Genomic DNA, 27,884 nt, shown 5'->3' with positions numbered 1-27,884 from the left:
GCTCTGGCAGCTGAGATGACGTTGCACAAGTTCTAGCTGAAAGAGCCCTTGGATGAGCAGGCTAGAGTAGCATTTTGTGTTTTTCTTTAAGATTTCTGTCTCTGTGCAGAGGACTGATGCCTCCCTGCTTTTGTCTCATCACTGGTGTTGGAAGGAAAGACAGAACCTACAAGGATGGTATTTTTCCAAAGGACAAGATGAGCATGAGGCTGGGGAATGATGCTGGAGCAGAACCTGCATTCTCAGACATGTTTGGTAAATGCAGGGTGAGAAAGGCATTTCTTGGGTTGCTGTGCCTCATCCCAGTGCAATTTTCTACAAGAAATGAAAAGATTAGAACAAGGCTCCCATGGGATATGGATAGTTTAAAAGGGTCAGATGATGATCCCAAGAAAAGACCAGCATTTCACATTATTTCTCTGAGATTTTAAACACACAGAGGTCTAATATAAATGTTTTATTTAAAGTAAAAAGTGTGCACAAATAAAGGGAATGATTACACAACAACGTTCAAGACCTATTCCACATAAAACAGGAAAATAGTAGTGACAATATTAACTAGCAGAGCACCCATAGGAATCCAACTCGTGTACAAAAAAGAGGTTACTCCACATAAATACATCATGCTTCTGATGCAGACACGTTCTCCAAAAAACAAAACCTACTGCACTGGAATGTTTACACCCAATGTCCCTTCTGAATGTTTATGATAGTTGCTGTATGCTTAACAATGAAAAATAACAGTTAATATCATGGCACTTTGGAGAAAATTAAAGTGTAAAAATGGATTTACTGTAATTTAAGATATTTGTCACTTTGCAACGTTCTTAATGGTTAGATATGTAAATAGAAAAAGGTTTTTTTTCTGTAACATTTAAAAAAAAGTTAACTTTTGCTTTACTCTTCTGTGATGAATGGCAGAAATGTCCTTCCTTACATGAAGCCATTTCCCTTAATACCTTGTAGGAAATTATGCCACTGTAGAGACAAGGCTTTTCTTGTTTGCCTTAAAGGATTCCCAGGTTTAATAACAGTTATGCCCTGATGTCTAACTGATCATGTGGGTACAGGAGTCAGAGGCTGAACAATCATCATTTTCAAACTGCATGTAGAGCAGTTCACTTGACCCCATTGGCTGCTCTTTAAAGGAAGGTTCACTCCGATATTTTACATTTGAAAAGATGCAACTTGAATTGAAGGAAACCTGATTTTTGCAGTGAGGCGGTTCAATGCTTCCCTGAAACTGAAGCCCCTCAAATCATTTCTCAGTTTTGGAAACTCAGCCCAATACTAAAGAGTTTCCTATTCACATTGCAAATAAAAACATGAACTAAATCTCATACCATGACACCAGTGTGGATTTGTGCAATCTCTCTGCTTGCAGCTGACATGGAAGTGAACAGACATACACCAGAAAACTTGTGCTATGAAATTAGTGTTGCCATACAAGGATTTTCACAGAAAGAAACTGGCCAAGCAAAAGTCTACTAAAAGCTTCAGGTAATGTTTGCCAACTTGTGCTTACAGATTCTCAGATCTGCTTTCAGTGACACTTATCTTCTCTTACAGAACACAGATTCCTTCCCTCAGTGTCTCTTAATCCCTTTTCCCCAAAATAATAATAAAAAAAAAAGTGATGCATTTGGCATTTCTTCAGCCCAACACATTCATAACTATTGCTTTAGCATTAAAAATAAGAATTATCTGTGCTGTATATTACACTGCTTACTAACATGAAATGTAAGAAACACACCTCTTAGTCTTAGTTCCACCCATTCTTTCAATTGCTTTCCTTGAGCCTGCCAAACCTTTCAGCTTTGATTGTGAGTACAGATCACCATCTCTAAGGGCAGAAGTAAGGGAGTCATTGTGGACAGCACCTATTTTATTCTAGATATGCTTTTTCCACTGGCAAAGTGGAGCTCATTCTCAGCAGTGTGGCAGTAAGATAAAAAAGGAACCAATGCCTTTTCCAGGCTGTGGCTGTACCGTGTGCACTTCTGATGCAGTTAAGACAGCAAGTATAAAAGCAATAAATAGAATGAGGTTCAGTATTAGCTGCCCATTACTGCTGAATTACTCTGTACAGATTTTAACTTCTCAAAGAGTTAACAGAATTCTTTCATTAAACTGACACTTGATGCCGTGTCCAACCCTTGCTGGAAGGGCCAGGCTAGGAAGGCACTCTCTGTATCAGGGTACAATTCCTAGTGTGAGTGCTGGAGCAAAGTCTGCCAATTCTGATATGGAGTTAATAGTCTCCTTCAGGGTAGGATCAATATTCCCCACGAAGGCAGCCAGTCTTGACCTATTCAGTGTAAATATCTGCTCTCCTTGCTGTCATTTCAGTCTGAAGGGCACAACTAAAGCTCTAAATTCTATGTCTAGAACAGGGAAATCAGATGTTCAGAGAGAAGAGATTTGGAACTACAGAAGTGATAACTTCTTACTCATCTTGCTGAAAAATCTGAAATCCTTGAGAGATAATTTATAACATCACCTGATGCAATTTGTTTTCTTTAAGCACTGAAAACTTTTCCTTGCACAGAACACTGTACTGGCAAATTATACAGTCAGACCCTTTGTTCAGTCAGGAGCCCCAGAGACCAACTCCTGTATTACAATTCAAATTTGGCAAAACTGTTAGAAAGTTCTAACATTTTAAATCTGGCAGCTGAAGGTTCAGCCTAACAACTGTCCTGGACAATAATCAATACAAAAAAAAAATTCACACTAGGTGGTGGCAAGGGCAGGATGTTGAGTTACTCATTTTATGCAAGTGCATCCAAATGGAGAGATGTTTATCCATGCAGAAACAAACGGAGTAACAATTGGCACAGTTCAGAAATGGAGAATTCAGACACATTCCTCAGCTGACATCAAAAGAGGATTTATGTATTCAAAGCCTTCAAATTCAGACTGGTCAATCTTCTTCACAATATCACTATTAGGATTAAAAAACAATCATTAGTTGAGCAAAATTAAAGAGATAACATTAACTGATAGTTTGACTTAAAATTTAAACTGTTCAGTGGACTGCAATTGAGAAAATTTCCCTTCCATCTTTTGTCCCTCTCTACCTTTACAGTTACCACTGGATTCTTTTAACCCCAATAATGGTACCAAAACACAAAACCCCTCAAAAGCAGTGACTGGGCTTCACTCATTAACTCACAAAGCAGTCTGCAAGGTTTGCAGTTTCAAAACTTGCCCTAAACAGTCAGTTTTGTAAGGACCTGAAAACATTAGGATGTGATTGATACTGCACCTGCATCAGCAACTTTTCTAAACATAATTTGTACAGTCTGCATTTAGAAAGGGATGAGGAAGGAAGTTGGATTGCATTTAACATACACTATTTATGTTTATTAACATAAATGTTGGTAACATTTAATATACACTGTTTATATTTACATACTATGCGAATGTTATATAAAACCCTATAAAAATTCCTAAAATCTGAACAGGAGCAGCTCAATCAAATTACAAAGGTCCTTCCCTCCCCATCCCAAATCAGGGCCTCTCAAGAGTAAGGAACCACAAATCCACTACCAAAATCAAGCACATTATCATGCATTTTATAAAGGCTTTTCAGCCAGGATAATCTCACCTGACTACTATCAATATAAAACACCCAAACAAGTTTTTAAAAAAAGCTTCTTTTCTTCTCTGAACTTCTTAAATTCCACATTACTTACTCATCATCTGGAGTGAGCTGCACTGGTTCATTGGTGAATTGGGAATCAAAGTTATCCAGACCAAATTCTCCAGATATATTTGGTTTAAATGGAGGCACCACTTGCTTTTGTTCCATCTAAGAATAAATGCACTTAGTCACACTGAGTTACAACATATTGAATTATTTTTAAACAAGGCTGGAAATTATATTAAGTTTATTTTTTATACTTTCTACAATCATTCTAATAATCTACTGCATTTACTGTGTGTAAAAGGGAAAAAAGATTGTGTATGGCAATTTTGGTACAATATAAATTAAGAGCTTAATGTTTTTGAGCTTAAGGTCCTCTCTTAGGCTCAAAACAACTTTGTCACTGTATGCAGAGATCCTCAGGCAAGGAGGGGCATTCACTTACCAGATCCCAGTCCACGTTGCGGAAGAAGGGATGGCCCTGGATATCTGCAAACCCTGTCTGAGGATGGCAGCCCAAGCGCTCCTTTGGATCCTGTGCAAGGAGAAAATAGTTCTAAATGAATGCCACAGCCTACACATGAATAAAATGCCAATGTTACAAATCTCATGAGAAATGAAACACCAGAGTTACAAGAAATGCTGAAGAACTAAATTAGCATCATTTATTTTGGAAACTGCTCAAATATACCCTTTGAAATAGGGAGGAATATATGCAAGCCCTTAACTGAATTTTATATAACTGACTATGCTGATTTTCTTAATTTTAATTCAGACATGTTAAACATTCCACAGGTTTTAGAGCAGGCTTGGTTAGATTACTATTGAATTTCATTCTTTCCCCCCACCTTCCCTTGCTCTTCCCTGAAGAGATTATGCCAGGAGATCACACTGGGGCAGTAACTGCAGCTCCTGGTAAATACTGTGGAAATAAGTTTATTTTAACAAGACAATTCCATTTCCAGGTACAAACATGCACACACTACCAGGGAACTGTAACAGTGTGCAGTGAATGGTGTGACTTCCTTAGAATAATTTATCCAAAACTGGTTTCTCCTGTATCTCTTTCTTCTCACACATGTAACAGTCACTAAAAGCCAGCAAGTGCTCAGACTCATCATCCACTACCACACGTGCACCTTCTGGCTCTCAGGCTAGAGAGCCCCCAGCAAGCAGTGAGCACATCCTGCCTCTGCATTTCCCTCCAGGAAGTCATCAGAAGCTGTCCAAGTGATTTGCTAAGCTGCTTCTCTCAGAACCAAACTAAATCTGGTAAATTTGTTCAATCCTCCAGGTTAAAAAAATCACTTGGAGCATTTCTATGCCTTTCACTTTGGCATTTACTCATAATCCCAGTTTGAGAACCAGGAGCTTCAGATTTTAAAAGAAGTTTCTAGAACAGGGCCCCCAGCCCCATTGAAATTCTGCTTTAGGCTCTCACCTTTTCTACCCTGTTTCTGTAGAAGGCAGATAAAGTACATCAGCTCTTACCTTGTTAAGGAAACTCTTTAGAACACCCGCTGCTTTCACAGAGAGGGATCGCGGAATTCGGATCTGTTTTTCCAAAATTACTGCAAGAAAACAAGATTCCATCAGCCTTTGCATCTTTGAAGTTAGTTTAAAGGCTAAGCAGAAGCAAAGCACTGAAGTGTCAGAACACTGATGGTACTTACCTTGGAAGAGATAATCCTCTGTGTTCTGGTCAGGGTTGTCAGAACTCCCGACGATGTCGAACGGCGACCGGCCCGCCATCATCTCAAACATCAGCACACCAAGGGCCCACCAGTCCACGCTGAAGCCTGGAATTCAAGAGAGAAAACACCACTGGAGATATTGCACAACAAAAATACCAACACCTTTGAGGGTAAAAACAGAGAAAAAAAAGTTAAAAATGTAAGTATTGCCAGTCTTTCCAATTAGCTGAATAAAAGAGAGATAAGGACTACAGCAGACATTACGTGGATCATTATGTACACAACAGGAGGAGATGCTCTGCAGAGGAAATGCAAAGAGGTTAAAGGTTGGTATTAAGCCCTTAACCAAGGTTTAGATAATATTTAAGCCTAGTCATTACTAACCAACAGTGCATTATCCATGGTGAGAGATAAGGCCAAGGAAGAACTGTGTGAGTCTTAATAGCAGCAAGTCAGTCATTGATGGAGCAAAGCATATCTCCCCTACTATTCACTGCTAAAGAAATCCCAGTAGCCAGGCTGGGGCTGATACAGTCTGGCTGGCCTAGAAAGCTTGTGATAAGCAGGAGTATCTGAAGCCAGCATGAAAGAAGTATTTGATTGAAATAAGATGGTAAATCAAAAAAAATAGGTAAAGGGACATCTACTGTCTAGCCCTTTTTGCAATGAATTTGTATCTAATCTATCATTGCTGCCAAATGTAAAGCTCCAAAACCAAATACAATTCCAGACTGCAAGTATATCATTAGCAGAATCTAAAATAGTTATAAACAATAATAAATTTGGAAGACTCAAGCTATTCTTCAAGACTGTTCAAAAGAATTTAAAATGTGCAATTCAGAGTATCTCATTTGCTTTGTGTGATGTTTTGAAGGCTTTGTTTACTTTTTCAGACAGGATGTGGAAACAAGACTGATCATGTGTCTAATGGAGATTTTTACTTTCTACTGCTTAAACAACTCCAATAAGAAGAGATAAGGTGAAAGTTAGAAAGTAGCAACAAGAAATTCTATTTACCGTAATCCTCTCCCCGGAGAATTTCAGGTGCAATATAGTTTGGAGTCCCACAGAACGTGCTGGTTGTGTCACCAGGCCTCAGACCCTCCTTTAGGAAAAGATGGGGAGAAAATACTTTACAGTTAACTGAAGATCCAACATTCCTCTGCTAAGATCTTCACTTTGAATTAATAAAGTCTTGAATAACCAACATTATGGCAATTCCATGGCAAAATCAAAGCTGTGCTCCAGTGTCTTTGCAGTCACAGAAGTTTTCCCAGGGAACATGGGCAGTGCCACAGAATCCAAACAGGAGCAAGTGACTGATCATTTCAACCTCTTTTGAAATCACCTTATCCTGACTATTTCAGCCAACCCCTCCCAGACAAGTTGATCCAGGAGCTTTATGTAAGTGCAGCCTGTGCACTCTGGCATTTGCCTTTTCTCCACATGTGGAAGTGAAATGAATATACAGCTTGTGTGCACTGTGTACAAAGAGAGACCTTGACATTTCACTTTTAAAGGCTCCACATCTTTTAATTTATCACAATTCCTTAATTGTTGATTTTTCTGGTTAGCAAGAAACTAGATCTTACCTTGCACATGCCATAATCTGTGAGTTTAATATGCCCTTCAGAATCTAGGAGCACATTATCCAGTTTTAAATCCCTGTAGATTATCCCTCGCTCATGTAAATAGTTCAGTGCTAGACTGATTTCAGCAGAATAAAACCTAGTGTAGAAAGAAGTACTGATTAAGTAATCAAAACCCAAAAGCACAATAACAGTCTTGGTAGTATGATATTTTCTATACATAATCTCAATTTTTACACAGAGAAGTGGCAAATTGTTTGTAATCATACAAATGTTTCTATGCGCTCCAAAATTTGTCTTTAGTTAATAGTAATGTCTCCTGCAATCATCCCTTTTATCTCACCATCTGAGATTAAGCATATGCACCAAGAACTCAGCATTTGCCTGGACAGCTGGTAGTGGTTGTTGTACAAGAAACACATTGATATCATTAGATGTGAAAAAAAAACCCCACAAAACTGTTCTTCTAGAAAAAAAATAGCAGACTGAAGTCATACAGAATAATGCCAATGCAAACAGCATCTAAATGCTTCCTGTTACAGTTCCTTCTTGAAACAAAACCACGGTGGCTTGCAGCAGCAAAAGGAGGATGCAGTTTCACATTTCTTAAATCCTTAACATCTGGAGAGGATTTGCTGGCTCATCCCTTATAATCTCTGCACTGCTGCACTATGTCAGAAAACCACTGGTTTGATGCAAGAAATCTGGAATGAGACACACCTGGCATGTTCCTCTGGCAGCTTCCTCTGCCTCTGCATATGGAACATCAGATCTCCTCCATTGACATACTCTATAACAAAGAATAACCTGGAACACACAGGATTGTTACCAATGATTGTGTGCACAGCTGAAAGAGGTGGGAGATGTTACAGCTCTGCTACAGAACAATGCCCATTCCACTCCTCCCATCTCTGGCACCACAGCTGGTTTTACCATTTCCCCCTCCTCTGAATAAATTCCCAAGTTAAAAATCAAGTATACAAAGTTTCTCTAGATAATTCCTTCATTGCTAAAGGAATGTAATGTTCCCATATTCCTCATCCATTACAGGTACTGCTTGTCATTACTACACATGTGACTGACTGTATGGAGCCACATCAGTTTCTATTACTGTACAGAATAGAAAAATAATAATTTTCATCTCTATTACCTGGTTTTTCTTTTGAAAACTCACATTCTATTTTCTGAGTCTTGCTCACAGATTTGTCTTCAAAGAATCCAGGCAAGTTTGAGACAATTATTCCTTGGTTTTGGTACTTTTGATTTTCATCTCCTCAAGCCTTTTTTTCCTTCCATTCTACATTCTCTTCTATCACATATTCTCAATCCCTTTTTTCCTAATAGGTACACTTGTCTTCCTGCCCAGAATCCTTCCCAGCACATCTACCAGTACTTTACATTTTCCCCATCTGAAAACCTCAGATGCACATGGCTTTGGATCACAAAATACTACAAAGATTTACAAAACATTGACTTTCCTACCTAACACTTTATGTTGTAAATTTAGGCCTTTGAGGTGCCTGATAGAATGAAATGTTTTTAATAAGACTAATTTATTATTAATTTATGACCTTTACCTGCTTTCTGTCTGGAAGCAAGAGTGCAGTCCGACCAGAAAGGGATGATTTGAGGCCTGTTCAAAGACGTGTTTCTCTGTCTGAACCCAATCAATATCCTATTTTTTGAAGAAAAGTGACATTCAGAAAAGGATTATTGCACTACTTAGGTCAAGTATTAATGACAATTAGCACAAAGACATTCAAGGGCTTTGCTGTCCTTGTTTTACTTGCAAGAAATGAAATATTCTATAGTTCTGAAATGTGAAGCAATAGCTGATAACATACTTTTTATTTCCTGGATGTCCTCTACTCTTAGCCTCACTGTGTAAGCACCTTGGGAGTGAAACCACACTGACCTATAAAAGATAAACTGGTGCAGGGAAATGTAAAGTAGCACCAAGAAATGCAGAAGGAATCAATGGTAGACTGAGAAATAAATGCAGAAGCTCTTGGACAGCAAGCCACACTCACTCCAATGTTTTCAGAGTAGTCTAAAGAAACCCAAGGCAAATCCTCAGCAACAAGAACTTTTTAGCAGTTTAACAGTGCAATTTCTGACATGTTTGCACTAATCACTGAGCAAAAATTGCTAGGATGGAGGTCTGATTTAACAAGTAATAAAATAACACGGTGAGATTTCTTTGTGCCAAAAACCCAGCCTTGAACATATGAAAATCAGACTCCACGTGGTGACCTGCCTTGTGAACCTCCTACAGAACAGTACAAGAAGCCACATGCAGAATTCTCACTGAGTGCTGCAGCCCAGACCTGGCTCCCTCCTCCTGGGGGGCACTGGAGCTGTCTGGAAGAGTTGCCCAGCTGACTGAGAACACCTTGCCCACCTCATCATCGTTGACGAGCTCTTTCTTCACCACCTTCATGGCGTAAATGCGCTCGGTTTTCTTCAGCCGCACCAGCAGCACTTTGGCATAGCTGCCCCTTCCAATGACCCGCAGCAAATCAAAATCCTGCAGGCCCAGACTGGAGGAAGCTTTGCCACTTTCCCTAATGCTCATTGCCTGTGGATAAAGATGCATTGAAATGAGGAAGCAGCCTTGCCAGTGTCAGCAACTGCAAAAGTCAGCATTTCAAGCAACATTTCAAAATTAAAATAAACAAGTAATTCAATTAACACTTGTTATCTTAAGACTGTACTGTCCTGGAAAGGAATGTGCTGGGAAACAAAGGAGTCTTGGCAGATAAGAAACAAACCAAAATGGGAGAATTTAGAACACTTTCTCAATCAAAACACATCTTAACTCAACCTTATTTTATTTCAAAATAAAGCAGCATACAAGCCACAGATGGACATATCACAAAAGCAACCCAAATGTGCCCTCTGTGCTAATTTTCAGCTTGTGGCAAATTAAACTACTAAAATGTTGAAATTGAGACAAACGGGCTTTAAGATCCCTGAAGATCCTCATGGGTTCCTTCCAACTTCAGATACTCTGTGATTCTATGAACAGAGCTGGCTTGGATAAGATTTCTTACCTCCTTTTCTTCACCAACATGGTCCAGGCTCTCATGACTCGAAGGATTGTATGGTATCACTGGAGGGGCAAGAAAAATTTATTAGACTGATGCAACACAACAAGATTTTCCTCTTCCTTAAAATTTCCACAGTCAGAGAAAGAGTTTAAAAGCTTCGATTAGTCACAGAAACACAGTTTAAATGCTTCACTGCAAGTATTCAAAACGGATGGGTTGGCATTAGGACCATCACTCTGATTGCCACAAGAATAAACATGTTTGGTTTTGAGGTTTTTTGCCTGATCATGGCATTTGAAGTACTCAGCTTACTAAATGTAACTGACAGCATAAATTTTTCTTTGTTTAGTCAAGTTTCTGAAACTGGTAAGATAAGGAAAACTGAAATTAGTATATTTCTATCCTCCTTAGCATTAAGAAACAGTCTTATTTTTCTTATTCTATTAAAAAGTAAAGAAGCGTTGTAAAAATAATTTTACTTCTAAGTTTACTTTTCAGAAACTTATAGTAATTTAAAGAAAAACATTATTGATCTTACCTGTTTCTACATTATCTGAATGCACTGATGATGGATCCATAGGCATTATTGGCTCCTGCAAACATAAACAGGATTTTGTAATACACTGTCCAAGTGTCAGACACATTACTTTAGAATCAATAAATGAAATTAATGAGCCCTGAGGAATATAATCTAGCTACTTTTTAACTTGACTAGTCAACATAGTAACTGAAACAATAACAATGAAATAAAAAACTGCATTCTTTATTTTCCTTCTTTCCTGGAGGTCATGACATAGAAAAACTCAAGTCCTTCAGCAGCATATATATGAAAGAAGAATTATATCAAAAGAATTCCCAAAATATAGACTTTAAACTGTCTGCTTCGTTAAACCAGGAGCAGTAATAACCTCAGTTTTTCTTGGGACTTAAGAACTGAAATGACTGAATTTCTTAGGAGAAAAGTCAAAATTTCTGCTCTTCATATTCCTTTGCTGTAAATGAGAAATAATCCAATAATTTATCAGATATTTAGAGAATTTACTCCACCTATCCATTCTGAAGATGTAAAACATTGTGTACATATATACATGCTATGCAACATCCCTGTGAAGGATGGGATAATTGTCCCTTATATGAGACAAGGGAAATAATGTCAGACTTGCAGACTAGACTCCTGTCTTGCTAGAAGTTGCAACTTTGCTCGACGAACTCCAAACTTTCTTGCAAAAGTCATGGTAACCATAAAAATTATGTTTCAACTACTGTGATTATTTGCAGGCTACAGTTTGAAAACCAACAGTATAAAATGAGGAGAGGGGGTTATTTGCTTGATTGGCTGGTTGCTGCTTTTTTCAGACAATCGATCAGGTCAGTTTTACTTACTGGCTGTAGTGTGTGACGGCCACATTCAATGTTGACAAGTTTGTGACACTTCTTGTGCACGAGGAGTTTGCAGTTGATGCACTTGTAGCCCTGGCGCCCCAGGCCCCATATCCGGTCAGTGCAGATGGCACAGTGAGCTCTCTGCAAGCAGAAACCAACCAAGCTCAGTACAGAGCAAAACTGAATAAAACTGGCCAGCCACACGTGCATTAACCAAGCTCATCTCCTGTTTTCTCTGTAGTGAGTCCTTACAGAGGAAGGCAGGAGAGCAGAAGCTTCAACACCTTAAACAACCAGACAATGCGAATGGGAAGGTCACCACTCGCTGAAGGACATTCACAAAACAACTCCAAAGGTCCATGAAAACAGGGTGCCTATGGAGGCAAGAGTGGATTTAACTGATTTAACTGTGGTGCCTTGACAGCCTTTAACCCAGATGAGGTCAAAAAACAACAACAAAAAAGCTGAAGTTAGACATGAGGATGCTCAAGATGAAGTTTAGTGGAGACGATCTCAAGCTTTAAGCACACAATACACTAAGCTTAGAGAAGAAGGAAAGATTATTGAAGCTGTCAAGGGACCTGACTTCCTCAAACATTTTGGGTTTGGTTTTTGCTGTTGATGTTTTTAAACACAGCAGAGCCTTCTTGGTCCTCAGCTAATTATATTTGACCCTTGCTTCCTGAAAACATTCTGAATGGTTTGTTATTTTCAGTTGATTACATGGCACCAAAAACAGGCTGCCTGGAGAAGCATCTCAGCTTTCTCCTTTAAAAGTCATGAAAGACAAGTCTGTGCACCATAAGCAAGCTCAGACTATTTTCCTCCCAGAAGCTGAAAAACTGAATATCTACTTTTAGCCATCTAATACATTCCAGTTTGCCCTCTGGGAAGGTCTTAATGGAACACAGGAGCTTTGACATTATGCTTTCAGAGTATGTGTAAGTGAATTGCAACCAATTTGTTTCATTTTTTTCTATTTCAATCCTGATGATTTAATATTGTTTAGGTTTCCTAAAGATACAGGATTACCAGAAGTGTATAGACAAACAACAAAAATGAGAATAAAGCTACCTGATAACTTTTCAAGGCAGTGGCATCACCATTATGAAAATAAGACATCCCTGTACCATGGCTTTAAGTACCCAGCAAGAGTCTCACCCTGTTAAATCGTTTGGCTTGGAAAGTGTGACCATTTGCACAATAGAGCTTTCGCCACCGGCGGGCGCCTCGGCGATAAATGGACTCTAAGAGGAAAAACACAGGATTATATCCAGACAAATACAAACACAGAGCTACAGCATCTTCTCCTGGAGGTTTCTGTGCACAGTAACTCGCAGAGTAAAGCTTCACTCCTGCTCCTTACAGAAACAGAGGAATGCTCCAAGTATCTTTTTCCTTTTTTTTTTTAAAGATTTGGAGAACGTTTGAAGTAAAACATCCTGATCAACTCAAAATTAACTCTGATTTTTCTGAAGTTAAAAGGAACAGTGAGTCAAAAGAAGGTAAATTATCCAACAATACAAGCACTTGTGTGCAAAGAATACACATACCTCAGCTCAACTTGGGGAGAAGCTGTGGGGAAGGGAAAGGAGGAAGGGAGGTGAATTGGGAGCATGCCCTGATTTATAAGATTGCTTGACAAATCCTCCAGTGTTTTAAATCCGCAGCTGCCACTAATAATTTTTATTTTTCTTTTTTTTAACTATTACTTTATTTTTCATTACTTGAGGCATGTCAGAAACCAAAACTGAAAACAGAGATATGAAAAACTGCACTGAGCTGTAAGTATCTTTCTGATTTAGTCTGCAACCTCATTTTTCAGATAACCAGCATTACCCATTCTGATCAAGTTTACTTTTAATGATGCACATGTACATTGGATTGGTCAGAGATTTGGATACCAAGCTGACAGATGCTTGTGTGCATAACAGATAACAGACACACCCTTTTTTATCAAACTTTAAGACTGGGGGGAAATAAGCTCTTTAATGTCTAGAACAGTTAACTCACTAGAGGTTTTTGGAGAATCCTCCTAATAGCACCCAAACATCAATTTCAAATTAATTAACCACAGATGTGTAAATAGTGACATGACAAGTGATTATCATTGGTTGCAAGCCTCTGCTCACAATTGTCAGCCAGGAATCTGGCAAATTCCCAAGACAGGAATAGGATAAAAAACTGTCATGAATGAAGAGGCAAAAGCAAGGAAAGCAGAGTAACATGGATAGTTAACAGGAATGTGAAATGCTTATTAACAATGATTCAGAAGTGAAAAACATTAAGTTTAGCAAGATTTCCTATTCCTTTTAAATATTTGACTTTTACAGATTTACATTATTAATATTCATAAGTGCAGGATGCCAAACCAAAGAACATCAAAATCTGCTAAGACAGGAAATCTGAACTGATTTTCTGTATTTCTTAGCTGAAATGTCTACTTACTATCTTCTCCTGGACAAGGCATGCCAGGCCTCTCTGGGACACAAGGAAACACTGCAAGAAAGACAATAACTTCTGATTAACTTTCGATTAGCTTTCATTTCAGACAGAAAATAAATATTTCTGGATGTTGTATTCTGTTCAATACAACACTCCTGAAATGCATTCAACCATCTAGAGAATAAAACTGACTGCACTTCAACAAAACCTTCTTTAAGAAGAGGTAAGCTGCAAACCACCACAAACCCCTTTTGCTGGGCATAGCAGTGACATATATGAGAAATACTCAAAAAGCAGAATAAATGAAGCTATTTCTTAATGACAGTAACTAGAAAAATAATGATTTTGGTTTTTCATGTGGCCAATCTTCACAGTTAGTCAAGATTTCTAAATACTATCAATGTTTTATATGACAGTGTCCTAACAGTTTCAGAGGATGCTAAATATGTAAGCATTTTTTTTCCTCCACTATTTATTTAGCTTCAGTAACACTACCCATCTTCTATAATTTATTCAGCTTCAGTAGCCATCAGAGAGAAGCAAAAATGTGGACAGATAGCCCTGGTGCCAGTTTAATCAGAAGCTTATCAAACACAAAAATTAATGGGGAAAGGGCAGATGAAAAATTTGATCTGCACAGAAGCAGTTAAATCTATCTACAAATTGATTATATTCTTCCCCTTTTAAAAACTCTCTGTGGGAAGCTGGAAAACTGTCATTTCCTTTCAAATGGGCTGATGATAAACTAGATATTTGGTACCTTTTTAAGAAAAGGAGCTGTTTGAGACCCTGTAGTAACACACCAACACTTCATAATGATGACTTTTCTGCTCTCATTTCTGATAAACCAAGATCGACCTTCTACTGATAAAAAGTTGCAAATAGCTAGAAAAATATTCTGGAGAAGCTGCCAAAATAGGCATATAACCCTGAACAACAAAAATTGAGCAACTACACATTAAACAGGGGCATGATATTATTAAGTTTGAAACTGAAGTACTTAATTTTTGAAAAGTTGAACTTTTCATTAATCTGCCATCACAAATTGAGCTCATTAATTTTCTTCCCTAATAGAGATGCTGCTCTAAAGCACTTATTCATAATCAACTTCAGGATAATGTATAACTCTAATAAATAAATAAATTGTATTTATCACTGCTACCATTTGCTGCCAGTAAGGCTGAATGAATGAAGAAACAGAGGCTGGATTTCATGAATTAACTAACAGCAAAATACTTTTTTCTTCCTTAATTAAAAAAAGAAGAGCTAAAAGCACAGTGAATGGTCATCAGCATCCCTTGCCAGGATGGCCACAGGCCTGAGGGGAGAAGGGTGTGAAAGGCACAGAATGGAAGGTAAGAATTCCACTCATTCACAGGTACAAACACGAGCAGGAGGAAATTTCAGTAAATTTCACCTACCATGGATCAGAAGCTCTGAATCCTTGTTTAGTTCATACAACCTAAAGGCCTCTTCTAACTCCAGCTGAGAGGAAACAGTACATGGATCTCCTGTGGAAAGAAAATAGCACAAAACTCAACCCAGGCAGTTCCATACCATTCAATAGTTCACTCACAGTTGGTTCCAGGATAATCATGGTAGAAAAAATGCAATATTCTCAAATGTGGTAGTATTTATTCCTAACATTGTTCAAAGAGTATATCTGAAAATAGAGTCATATTGGGTTCTTTCAGGGAAAATAAAAACATGGGATATTCCCAAGAGGCAAGCAGATCATAACAACAAAACATCATTGCTACAAGCATGGTTACACATTACTTCAGTACAGGAGGTGCAGGCTGTATTCCAGCACCTAAGATTACCTTTTATTTCATGGATTTTTAATTAAAACTGAGTCAATCCTATTTTCACAGCTGCTTCAGCACTGCCAAGCCTTGCACCAGGAGCTGCAAAAGCAGTTAGAGCTCCAGTCTCACCTCAAACCTCAATGGAAACTTCTGACAAATAACATGATCTAAGTGCCCGTTTTTCTGATTTGTAACTACTACTTTCACACTCACACAACTATTTGAAATAAAATTCCTTAAAGAAAGGACTCAAGGCAAAAGAAAGGTGGGAGTTGGCTGGTTTTGTTTCTTATTTTTTTAATAAAACAACTGCAGTTTTGTTGACCATTTGTGATGGTGCAGACTAAATTAGATACCAAATCCTTGATGATAAAGTTTCTCAAACTTTTCTGTTTTCTTTGGTGCCAGATGCAGATTAGTAGCATTATTAAAAAATTAGCCCCCTAAAAGAATAAGCCTTTTTCCAAATAATACTGTAACTGAAACATTTTAAAAACAATGTTGAGTCTCAATCATCACTGCCCCAAAGAAAGAAAATACTTCTAGTTATTAGCTCAACTTTTTCCCCCCCTCTTCATCTACACAAGATGTTCTGTGCAAGAGCAAGAGATTTATCTCTGCTTGTCCTCCAGCATGAGCAGAAATTTATTTTTAGCCCAAATCCCATACAGCAAATCTGCCCTTCCATATTCCTAATTTTAAACAGAAATACTACTTTCCATGTCTTTAAATGGCAAACTGGCTATGGGTAACCAAACTGGAGGAAGGCAGAATCATTTCCATCCCGGCTAAGCTGGATCCAGTCTGGAAGTTTTACTGCTTTGAGTCCTCAGTCAATACCACAGTCAGAAAGTTCACAAGCAACAGACCATTAACTATTCTCTTTGTGTTTTATACTGCAAGGCATCCAAATTAATACAGCCACTGCTAAAGCTTTTCAGTGCAACCACACACCCAGCAGCAGGAGGTATTTCCACTCACCCCACAGAAGCTTTTCCAGAGAATTTGTTTTGTTTCTAATGGATCACAATGCATTTGTGCCAATGTGTCTTCCCCCAGAACAGGAAGGACACGGACCTGCTGGAGCCAGCCCAGAGGAGGTCACCCAGTTGATTACAGGGATGGAGGACTCAGCTATGAGGAGTGGCTGGGACAGCAGGGACTGCTCAGCCTGGAGCAGCTTTGGGGTGACCTAATTGTGGCCTTCCAGGACCTGAAGGAGCCAACAAGGAATGTGAAGAGAGAAACTGTCTACAAGGGATGGACTGACAGGACAGGGGGAATGGCTTCACGCCGACAGAGAGTGGGTTTAGATCCAATATTGGGAAAAAATTGTTCCCTGTGAGGGTGGGGAGGCCTCAAATGCCACAGGGTGCCCACCAAAGCTGTGGCTGTCCCATCTCTGAAGTGTCCAAGGCCAGACAGGATGGGGCTCTGGGCAGCCTGGGATTGTGGAAGGGGTCCCTGCTCATGGCAGGGAGTGGAACGAGATGATCTGTAACATCCTTCCAACCCAAACCATTCTGTGGTTCTGTGCATTCTATGCTATTGCAAAAAATATAAATAAGAAATGTAAATGGTCCATTTTCAGAGTTCTGTGTTTATTGTTTCCTACACATCAAAATCCTCCAGATGAGTCTTTGAAGCCACCAGTCATTTTCCACCAAACCACTTTCCCCTACAGCTGGACACCTGGACACCAGAGTGCCCACCCACAGCACAAACTGACACTGTGCAGTGGGAGGAGAAGGAACAATTGTATTTACTCAGACTCACTATGAGAATCAACAAACCAGTTTTTCTTCGTTTCCGACACCTGTGCAAACAGTTCTGTGTTTCCTTTTGGCAGAAGCAAAAGAGGGTCTCAAGAACAAGCAAACTCAGAACAGAAGGTTTACAGACATCTCTCTCAACAGGCTTGAGTGGTACAAATTTTGCAGCTAAAGACAGCTGGGATATATAGGAAAATATTTACTTTTGAGTTATATAGCGAGAAACAGACTGAAGACACACAAGGCCAACCCACAGGATGTTTCAGAAGGCAGAGTGAAGCTGAACTGACCATATATGGAAAAAATAGAAATTTGCCTAAAATTAAATCAAGTTTATTTTATTTTCCAGTTGTATCTGAAGATTTTGGAAATTACTCCACTCAAATTAAATCTTTGTGTGCCATTGCCTCTATGAAATCAGAGTAGCTACATGTGAAGCCCTCATCTTGCAAAGGCTTTTACTATATGACAAATCAAAACCTCATTGTCCAGGTAAATCCAGTTTGGTCAGGAAGGAGTGATGCCCCAGACCCCTTATCTTCCCTCAGACTATAAAAACCATGAGTAACAGTGTAACAAGTACCAGCCCACAGCACACATTTCCTCATGCTAACAGTGAACCTCAGGCTGGTGGAGAGGATGTGCTACAGGCATTTTCCAGTAAAGCAAAACAGGTTTCTAGAAAGAATATCAACTGAAAACACTACAGAGTGGTGCTGAGAGAAGAGGCAGGGAGCTTGGCAAGAAGCCATGTATTGTCCATGCAGGAATTATTCACAATAAAGACAGGAGGATTTGCTTTAAACACATTCCTCATTGGCAGATTAACTTTTTCTCCACTGACATTAAACTTTAAGTCAATGATTAAGCAAAAATGGATTGCTTGTGAAAATCAAATCCTACACATGAAAATAGTTCAGGAAAACCACAACCTTCCTTTTTTAAGTAAATCTATCTCTAATTAAGGAGCTGAAATTGAGACAGAACAAACTTTGGCTTCAAGTAAATTATTGAATCAGTACAAAATTTTCATTAAAAAAAAAATATATATATATATTTCCTGCTATGACTGACAGTGCAGATTCCTCCACTGCAGTGAGGAGTCCATTATCTTCCTGATGATAAAACAACACAGCCAGTATATTATAAAGTAAATGTTCAACTCCCAGTAGCTCTGCTGCACAGTTCAGTCATAAACACTGTTATTTTACTGTACTGCATCTGCCTGGCATAAATAACTTTGGAATGATGAGAAGAAAAATCCCCACCTGCTCAGACTCCCAAGACCACATAATCTTCAACACACCTGCCTATATGGCACCTCCAAAAATCAACTTTGCTCCACGTTCAGCTTTAGGCTGAATAAACTGGCAGCAGCCCAGTTTGAAACGGGAGGAAACAGTTCCATAAGCACCATTTATGCTGATGGCTGCATGCAAACACAACCACAGCCAACAAATCACTGCACACTGCAGCCTTTTATGTACTGCATCAGCTAAAATAACTCCACAGCAATCTCATCATTCAGAGGGCTCTTCCTTGTAGCTGTGGCTCAAAACCTATGTGTGGGATGAACTAATTCCACTGAGAAAACAGAACCTACAAATAACCTTCAAAAAAATTACTACTGTACACGGACAGCTCAATGGATGACATCTGTTAACAGGGAGAACAGACTCTGGACTTTTTTCATCCAAGGTAAACTTTAAGATCCATTATGTAAGCACTAAAGATGAGTTCTCAGTCAACTGCACTTGGATGAAAAGTTACCACACATCATTAGTAGTTGGAAGAAGTTTTATTATTAGCTCTATGTTAAGAGACTTTAGGTTGCTAAAGTAACAGGTGATAAAAACACTTGAGATATAATGGTTTTGGTTACACATACAACTCAACTATACATTAAATTATATCAATATTTTAGAAAAGGACTGCAATTTGTATAACTTAATGTCTGTTTAACTTTCAAAAATATAAGATATAAAGGGAATTTTCATCATTAGAAAGGAGTCCTTTCTCCTGTCTTCATAAGAAATCCTAACATTGAATTAACATTTTTGTAGTCACTGAGGTCTTGTTTGGTTTATAAAGACAGAGAGCAAGCTACACACTAAGTAGTGTGAAACAAATACCTCTTCATTAAGCTCTACTTTAGAAGACATTGGATAACTTATTTTTGGAGTCAGATTCTATGTTTTATTAGCTTATCCTATGAAGGCAGAGGGAAAGGAAAAGATGAACGGGACAGAAAAGCTGGGAAGCTGAGCAATGCATTGAGGAGCACTGACTTACCTTCCTCATCAATCCACTTCATGGTGAAAAGCTGCTCGTTGTCAAAGGAGCACATGTCCCGAACTTCACTGCACAGGCCCTCGAAGGAGATGGAAGGCTCAAAATAGGTTATCATGATGTCCCTGGGAAAGAGAAAAATGAACTTCAGAAACTATTCCACAAAACATAACACTGATCATCATCTCTAACACCTTCCATACACCACGAATATTAACTTAGAGCTGCATCCCTGATGAAGCTCCCTCCAAAAAATAAAGTACCTAAGTTCCCTTCTTATAGTAAAGTCAGGCTTCAAGTGATTTTTATTACTTGACATTTAATCCTCCAGGTATCTGCTTCAGAAAAACTCAGATTTTATGCCCACAAGTAACCATGAAGTGAGTTGCAGCAGACATTAACCACACAGAGAAATCAGATCTCTTACACCAGCAGAAACTCAAGAATTAAATGCTGCAAAAGTTTGAATAATGTTCAAAAGATATTTCTGGTTTTACTTCCTCTTTAACAGTTATTTAGTTATTAGTAGCAAAATGTAAAAACACATACATCAACTCCAACTAAATTTTGATTGTAGACACAGTGTAGATGTTATGAAAAATTAATGACAAATACTAAACAGATTTCCTAGCAGATCTGGGGGCATGTGCAAATATTCAAAGTGCCTTTAAAAAAAGAGGAGTGCGTCACACAATGAAGGGGAAGGCTGACAGAGAGCCATATAATTAGAATTGAAATGTGCTGCTTTACTGCTATGCAGAATGGGTATTTCTGTGATAAATAAAAGTGAGTTAACCTGGTTTTAGTATGTTAGCAAAAAATGCTGGCCCACTGCATTGGCTGGGCCTTAAAGGGGTACAGGTGACAGGGCTCAGACCCTTAACCAAAGGAGTTGGGACACAGTTAGAGGAGGGAGGAAGGCTGTTTACAACACACTCTTCAAACATAGCATAAAAGCTTCATGTTTGAACTACTAGATTAATCTTCCCATAAAAACCTCCCCCAGCTGGATTTGCTCTGGTGGGTGCCAGTGCCCAGGACTGCTTCGGGGAGCTAAAAAAAATTAATGAAACAACAGAGTTTTTACCAGGTCAGAAATGCCATCAAGGTTCCTGCCAGACTGAAGTGTAGTATGCAGCAAGTTAAATATCTTTAAATCATCATGTGCATGGGCAGATTGAGATCAAGAAGGTGACTTAACATAAAATGCTGTGGTTATGGAACTGGAACAGTGCTCAGGAGGGGCAGAGAGCACACAAAAACCAAACTGCTTGCCTGAGGCTCCTCTGAGAGCAGCAGCAGGAATAAAATCAACTGGCAATTTCTAAGTACTGTGGAAGAACAGAGAGGCAGCTTCTGGATTTATGAGCATCATCAGTTGGGTTAGGTTTAGTTAGGGGACAGGCTCCAGGATATACAGCAGATGTGTGCCCAGGATAAACACAACATCTCTTCAATAATCTGAATAAAGCAGTCAAAAAGCTGCTACGTGATTTGGGAGAGGAATCCCTCCTGCTCTTTCCACGTGAGACAAAATGCAAAACAACAACTGGACCCTGGTATTTAGACACAGCACAGTCATTTACAGCAAATGGGGCTTTATTTGAAAGCCCCAGTCACATTCATCCAACCCAGCAAACTCTTTTCCAGACCCAAAGGTCTCCCTTTACATCTTTTACCAAAACACCAGCTGGGAGCCCAGTGCCAACCAGGTGGATCTGACAGGATCTGACAGTGTGTCACTGTCACAGACACAGCAGCCACCACACAGCAAGCCTGGATTAGCAGGCAAAGCCTTAACCTGTATTTCCTGTTTTTCTGGGAAGGAAATCAGGCACTGCTTAGTTAGCAGCTCCACTAAGTTTACCATCCCTTCCTTGAGTCGTATTTTAGCACAGATATATTCACTGTGGAATATGTTCTTAAACAAAAAAATTAGTTCTGAAGAGTGCTGAGAAGCCAAAGTATTTATATTTATATTCATATATATTTACATTTCGGGGCTTTCTGGTATTGAACTAGCCAGTAGAGTTTATTAATTGACTACTACTGCCAGAAAAGCACAAAGTTACAGACCACACGTTTTGAGATTAATCACTGATGCTTCAGCAAAAACTGAAGATTAAATTATATATATATTAGGAAAATCTGTTCAGCACATTTTCAAATATGATGATTCAAGCTCACTTAAAATAGACTTGTTTGTACGGCAGCAAAAAGGAAAAATCACAATGTTAAGATGTACTGAACAGCCTTGGAATCTCTTAATATCTCTAAAGTAAAAGCTAGTACCAAATGAAAAAAACAAAACCAAACTCTTACTCCTTGTTGGCACCTTTAAGTAGCACACCAGTTTTCCTTTAGAAAAAAAGAAGAGTTTAATTATTTCAGAATTTAAGCATGTTCTCTAAATTACTACTCTAATACCTCTAGCAGGATATGTATCAAAGAGTTACCAAATAATTTGGAATATCTCTTCTGCTACAGCAGACAGTAACCAGTCTTTCAGAGAACTCTAGCCAACAGCAACATTAAAAGAGAAAGATGATGTCAAGTACAAACAAGGTTCCACAAGCAATATCTACATAACACAGGAACTGAAAGGTTACAGGTCTCTCCACTGCTTTACTTTGCCATCTGAACTCCCCTGGTGACCCTGACACTGCTGCTGGCACAGGTCTCACTCCCACAATGGTTCTGCTCTCACACCTTGGTGTCCCCTCACTTCTTGCCCCCAACACAGCACTGGTGATGCCTTCCTTAGGAAAAAGCTGCATGCACTCAAGCCAAGAAGAAGCTATACTGTACTGAGAAAAAATTTTGCATTTTAAATTAAAGTTAGTTGGCCAAATGAAGGGACAGAGGAAAGTGAATGTGGACTATAGCCTGCTGACCTAAATTAAAGATACAAAATGTTTTCTTTTACTGAGATGTGGGGAAAGTGTTCTTATCAATAGGTCTTTCCTTGTGATGAAGATAAGGTTATACACTGTTTGGAATAAGCATGTTTGTCACAAAGTTATTCCAAGGTGAAATAAGATTTTTGTTTGTCCCCTCTTGGCACACATAGGAAATCAGAAGAAAATCTGATTCAAGCACACCTTTTGCACCACCACATCTGGAGGTGCCAATTAACTCTTACTATGGAAGCACCAGAGTTTTTACAATTTGTTTTAGCACTACTGTAATTGGTCCTAATCAGGGACCTGTGAGTAGGAAACATGCAAATATACAAGACAGAACTTGTCCTGAATTACTTTAACTGAATATGCTATCACTTCTATCTTTCATAAATATTAATAAAGATCATTTATTCATACCACTGGAAGACCTGAGTCAATATCCTGCAAATATCAGTATCAGTAAAACATAAATCTTAGATTTCATAAAACATAGGAAGACTGAGAAAAGGCAAATCGTAAATCTAAACACACTAGAGAACATATTTTAAATACATATAGAAGACCATATTTTCCACCTTTCCTGAGATCAAACAGCTTTCCTCAGAGTTTCTTTTACAAATCATCCAAGAGTTGTAATGTCCTGTAACAAAAAAAAAGAACCATCCCAAACCAGAACCAACAAAAACCCCCAAACCAATGGCAACAATTAAACACAATTCAATATCTGTACCTCATTTTTCACTCTGATCTTGAACTCCCCTGAGAGAACAACCCTGTAAGAACAGACACTACTGCTTTAGACTTTTCCACCTGCAGCCTCATATATCCCATATTATGTTTGGGGAAATGTACAGACACATTATACATGTTACCTACATATCCACACATGCATCACACACCTGGGCCAGTCATTAAGGCTTTGAAAAGGTCTAATTAGAGCTTCCCACAGGATTCCTGGGGAATTCTGCTGTGTCAGGGTCATTTCTGTACAGTGAGGGGCAGCCGCTGCCATTCACAGCCATTTAAAGTATTGCTTTCCCCTGTGCAAGTCTGTTTTTCTGGAAAAAATATATTGTCAAAAGGCTAAATAAATAAATATTGAAAAAGCAAGAGGGGAAAATGAATTCACAGGCTTAATTCAAAGTTTTCTTAAAATGAATGCTCTTCTAAAAAGAACTTTATCATCAACAGACCACATAAGATGCTGTACTGAAAAACTGACCAAAAAAAGTGCCCAAGATAAAGAAAAATAAAAAGAAATTAGGCAAGAATTCAAGTATCCTTAAGAAATTTATACCCCTGGAAATCTTCATGGAGGTGCATTTTGATTTTACAATTAAAATGTATTTTTTCCTCACACTTTTTCCACTCATGTAACAAAAGTAATTAAGTAATTAAAATTAAGAAAATAAGCAGGTTTACCATGTATCATGAGAGGACTGTCAGGTGTGTTCTTCATTTGACCCAAATCAAGCTGAAGGCGAACAAAGCATTGGTATCTACCCCTTTTTATTAAAAATCTAACCTACATTACAGCCTACACAGCTAGAACCAGCATAAAATCTATGGCAGGCACTGAAAGAATACATGCTAGCAGATCTAATCGTGACAGAAAAATGGTTATTACAGCTGTTTGGTTTTTTAAATCAGCATGAATTCTACAGGATTCCTTGAGCACGAGCAGTGAATTATTCCTACCTGTTCCCTACTCCTACAAATACGTATGAATGATGTAACAACTTCTTGTACCGACCTGACAAAAAGCATCTCCAGCAAACGAGGTAAGACAAAAGGCAAACTTTGAATATCATCAGAGTGCTGAAATTGTTGTAATTACAGATGCTGATTAGTGCCACACACTCGGAGCTGCTATATTTTGGTATTGTATCAACAAAAATCACCTCTGGAGTAACAAAGTGAATTCCTAAAACCCCCCTCAGGAATCTCTATTACACACACTGCACAGATCACAGTAACTCTCTAAAATATGTAACAGTATTTTAAGAATTTTAAACAACCAATCCTATGTGGAAGATAAGCACAGTTTAACTGAGAGAAGGAAATACCTGGAAAAGCTCAGCTTAATGCCCTAATTCCCAAGTCTCTGGGAATTCCCCATCCCCTTATTCTCATGATCTGTGTTCATTTTTAGGAAAATTTCCTGTCCTATTTTAACATATTTCATGAATTTAAGATAAAGAATTAGCACTGCAAGGTTCAATGAAACAAAGGCTCTTCAAAGGGTCCTGTGTGAAGTCTTTGTCTTGGCTGAGCAAAGCAATTGGGCTCCTGGCCAGACCCAGCCGAGTTTTGGGGCCAGGCAAGTATCCCGACTATCAGATTCCCAAACGTTTCAAGAACAAATCTGTGCTTCTAAGTGGCTGGGTTGGGTAGGCTTGGTGGTTCTTTGTTTCTTTTTCTTTTTAAGCAGAAACTCTTTTTGGAAGATGAAAAGACCTTCACAGCCAGACTTTCCCAATAACTTCTACAACCCACTTAAATGCTTCCATTAAAAGGAAATTAGGAGAGATTAACGCTTCCTGATTAACACTGCTTCCCATTAATTCCTCGATCCAGCTCTGAGACAGTTTATTTGAAGAACGGGGGAAAAGCTGCCTTTGGTATGAGCATTCAGTTCTCAGTCTCAGAGTCATTTCAGGGTAAATGCAGGTAGAATGTTTGGCTTTGATATCAACTAGATAGTGCAAGTCTGAGAAGGGGCTTGAGACTTTCTGTTGTAAGAAAGTGGAGAGAATAATTTGCCTGCATCTCAAAATAAATCATGACTAAGGCATTCAGCTTGTTAGTTTGTTGGTATTCACAATGGTTAACCAACACCCTCTATGACTCAATGCCATTATTAAACTGATAACTGCATTAACAGATAAAAAGTCAATGGATAGACTCAAAAGAAACATTCCAGTGCCTGTGAAATTATTACCAGTGTCATGAGCCAGCATTCCTGCCCAACGGAGCAGATTCTTTTCCTCACTCTCACAACCCTGGGCTGCTTCCTCCCTGTGCTAAAGCAAGAATCCATGTGATTGCATGTGGAAATGATCAAGATTAAAACTGACCCAGCAGAAGAAAAATAAATGGTTTCCACCCAGAGGAGTTCCCGTTTTAGTTCACTGTCTGACCAAATGAACACCTCTACCAGCTAATAGCCAGGGGCATCTTTGCTTCCTTAAGAAAAAGTGGATTAAAGGGACTGTGAAACAAAGAGCTCCGAATTTCACATACTTTGACAGGGTCTCACATGTCCTTTAAAGCCACAGACTGGGCCAGTCTCTACACACTTCTGTCAAGAAAAGCCCCAAAGCAGACACAAGCCAGAAACCAAACACAGCAGCAAATACCAAATGCTCAGCATAGTTTCTATACCTCTCCTTAAAGTTACACAGCTAGAGATAGCACAGAGTAAATACTGAAAATTATTACACCTCTTCTTGTGCTTAACACACATAACTGGAAGGAAGCTATCAAGAGCGTCCTGTTCACACTTAATCCAAAAATGCAACCTACATTGTTTTCCGCTTAGATCACCTCCCCTCAAACTTAATGGCCCAATGAACTACGGGCAACCCTTGCACTGAAACTTATTAAGTCCCGTAACTGTTACTATTTAATAGCTGCCTGTGAATCCAAGACAGAACGTTTCTTTAGCTCTGTGTGTTATTGCTGGAGAACCACTGAATTAGGTACAAAAAATTCATATTTTCATTTCACAGCCATCTAGTATTTTGGGGGTTTTTTTAAGAGCAGAAGTATAATTGACAGTAGATGCATCTGAGCTACCATTCATAAAGTCCCCTGGAAATCGCTCGGTCCCTGGCAAGCAGCCTAAGAACCCATGAAACAAGTTTTCATACAAACATCCTCTTCCTTTAGTCCTGAACATCACTTAACATAGAAAGACCAGGATGAAAGCTGGATCCCAAACATCCTGGTGTGGGTTATGAAGGCATATGTACTTCTCAGCAGGCAGCCAAGACCTGGGGGCGAAGGGAAGCAGGGTGAGCAGGGCAGAGGCTGCTCCAGCAGCACATCCTTGCCCACCGGGACGGCCACCCCAGAGAAGGGAGGCTCCGACGTCCCCCCGAACCCTGACACCAGCCCTGCACTTGACACCCATTTCAGCACGGCCGGCTGGTCGTGGAGTGTTTTTCCTCCGCTCTTTCCCTCCTCCCCTACAAGTCAGGGCATAGCCAGGGCTTGAGCCAGGAGCACTCCCGGGTGCCCCGAACACCCGCGACGCCGCTTCGGACGCCGCTCTCCGCCCGGCCGTCCCCGGGGCTCAGCGCCCGCACTCACCCCTTGTAGTAGGCTTTCACCCGGACCTGGTGGGCGCTGTCCCCGCCGAGGCTGCCCCCGAGGCCGCCCGGAGCCGACATGGTGCTCCCGGCGCCGCCGTCCCGCTGTGTCGGCATCGCCGCCCAGGCGGGCCGGGGCAGCCGCAGGCTCGGAGCGGGGGAGCCGCAGGCTCGGAGCGGGCCGGGGCGGCGGCTGCGCGACCCCCGCGCCTCCAGCGCGCCCCGCCCGCGCCGGGCGGCACCACGCGCGGGGGCGGGAGGGGACCGCGCAGGAGCGACAGGGAGCGCGGAGCGGTGCGAGGCGGCGCGGAAGGGCAGCGCAGGATTTTCCCCGGCGGGGCGGAGCAGGCGTCCGGAGAGCGGCCGGGCGGCAGCTATGCCGCCCCGGGATGCGGCTGTCAGTCCCGTGCGTGTCCCCCTGCGCTCTAGATGGGCTCTCTCCTACGGGACTCCACACCTGTGGAGCGGGATGCTCCACGCCGCAACAGAGGGGGGGCAGCGGCGGCGGCGGCACCCAGGTAACCGGCAGCCCCGTAGCGGAGCCGCCGCAGCGGCCGCTCCCGGTCAGGCGGGTGCGAGGGCGCACGCAGGTCCCTCCGCTTCCGCCGCCGCGTCCGGAACCGGGGCAACACCGCGGTGTGTGTCACTCCCCCACCCATAGTTGGTACGGCCCAGCGCGAAGCATGGCGGGGCTGCGGGCGGCCGCGGCGCCGGCGCGGCGGGAGCGGAGCGGGATGCGGGCTGTGCGGTGCCTCTGCCGCGGGTGGCTGCCGTGATAGGGAGCCAAGGAGGAAAACTTGTTCTGCCCAAGTACCGATGGGGTTGATCCCCAGCAGCGTGGGCAGCAGGGGATTCTCCACCTCATACCGAGCACCTGCAGTGCTGGGGTCCTGCTTTGCGGTCTGTCCATCCACAGAAGAACGTGTTGCTGCTGGAGCGAGCCCAGAGGAGGCAAAGGAAAAGGTCCAAGAATCGGAGCTCCTCTGCTC

The 27,884-nt window shown here is 40.4% G+C and overlaps 1 protein-coding gene across 2 annotated transcripts; it reads right to left on the bottom strand.

Moving 5' to 3' along the window:
• Positions 1-442: 442 nt before the first annotated feature.
• Positions 443-27,129, bottom strand: PRKCI (protein kinase C iota). 2 transcript variants are annotated; one of them, XM_059479083.1, is made up of 18 exons: positions 26,897-27,129; positions 19,683-19,804; positions 15,232-15,321; positions 13,814-13,864; positions 12,527-12,612; positions 11,366-11,506; positions 10,521-10,575; positions 9,986-10,044; positions 9,334-9,510; positions 8,510-8,607; positions 7,653-7,739; positions 6,936-7,071; positions 6,361-6,448; positions 5,323-5,448; positions 5,141-5,220; positions 4,095-4,184; positions 3,699-3,814; positions 443-2,944 (listed from the first exon to the last, which is right to left on the bottom strand). In XM_059479083.1, exons 1-18 carry the CDS (start codon positions 27,010-27,012, stop codon positions 2,857-2,859), a joined length of 1,806 nt encoding a protein of 601 aa, XP_059335066.1. In that variant the 5' UTR covers positions 27,013-27,129; the 3' UTR covers positions 443-2,856. The 2 variants fall into 2 exon arrangements, with proteins under 2 accessions (XP_059335066.1, XP_059335067.1); XM_059479084.1 differs by lacking the exon at positions 12,527-12,612 and having other exon boundaries at positions 26,897-26,917.
• Positions 27,130-27,884: the final 755 nt, after the last annotated feature.

The sequence above is a fragment of the Ammospiza nelsoni genome, chromosome 10 (genome assembly GCF_027579445.1).
Source record: "Ammospiza nelsoni isolate bAmmNel1 chromosome 10, bAmmNel1.pri, whole genome shotgun sequence".
NCBI classification, from domain to species: Eukaryota; Metazoa; Chordata; class Aves; order Passeriformes; family Passerellidae; genus Ammospiza; species Ammospiza nelsoni.
The sequence above is the reverse complement of the archived record's forward strand: the minus strand, read 5'-3'. Positions and strand labels throughout refer to the sequence as shown.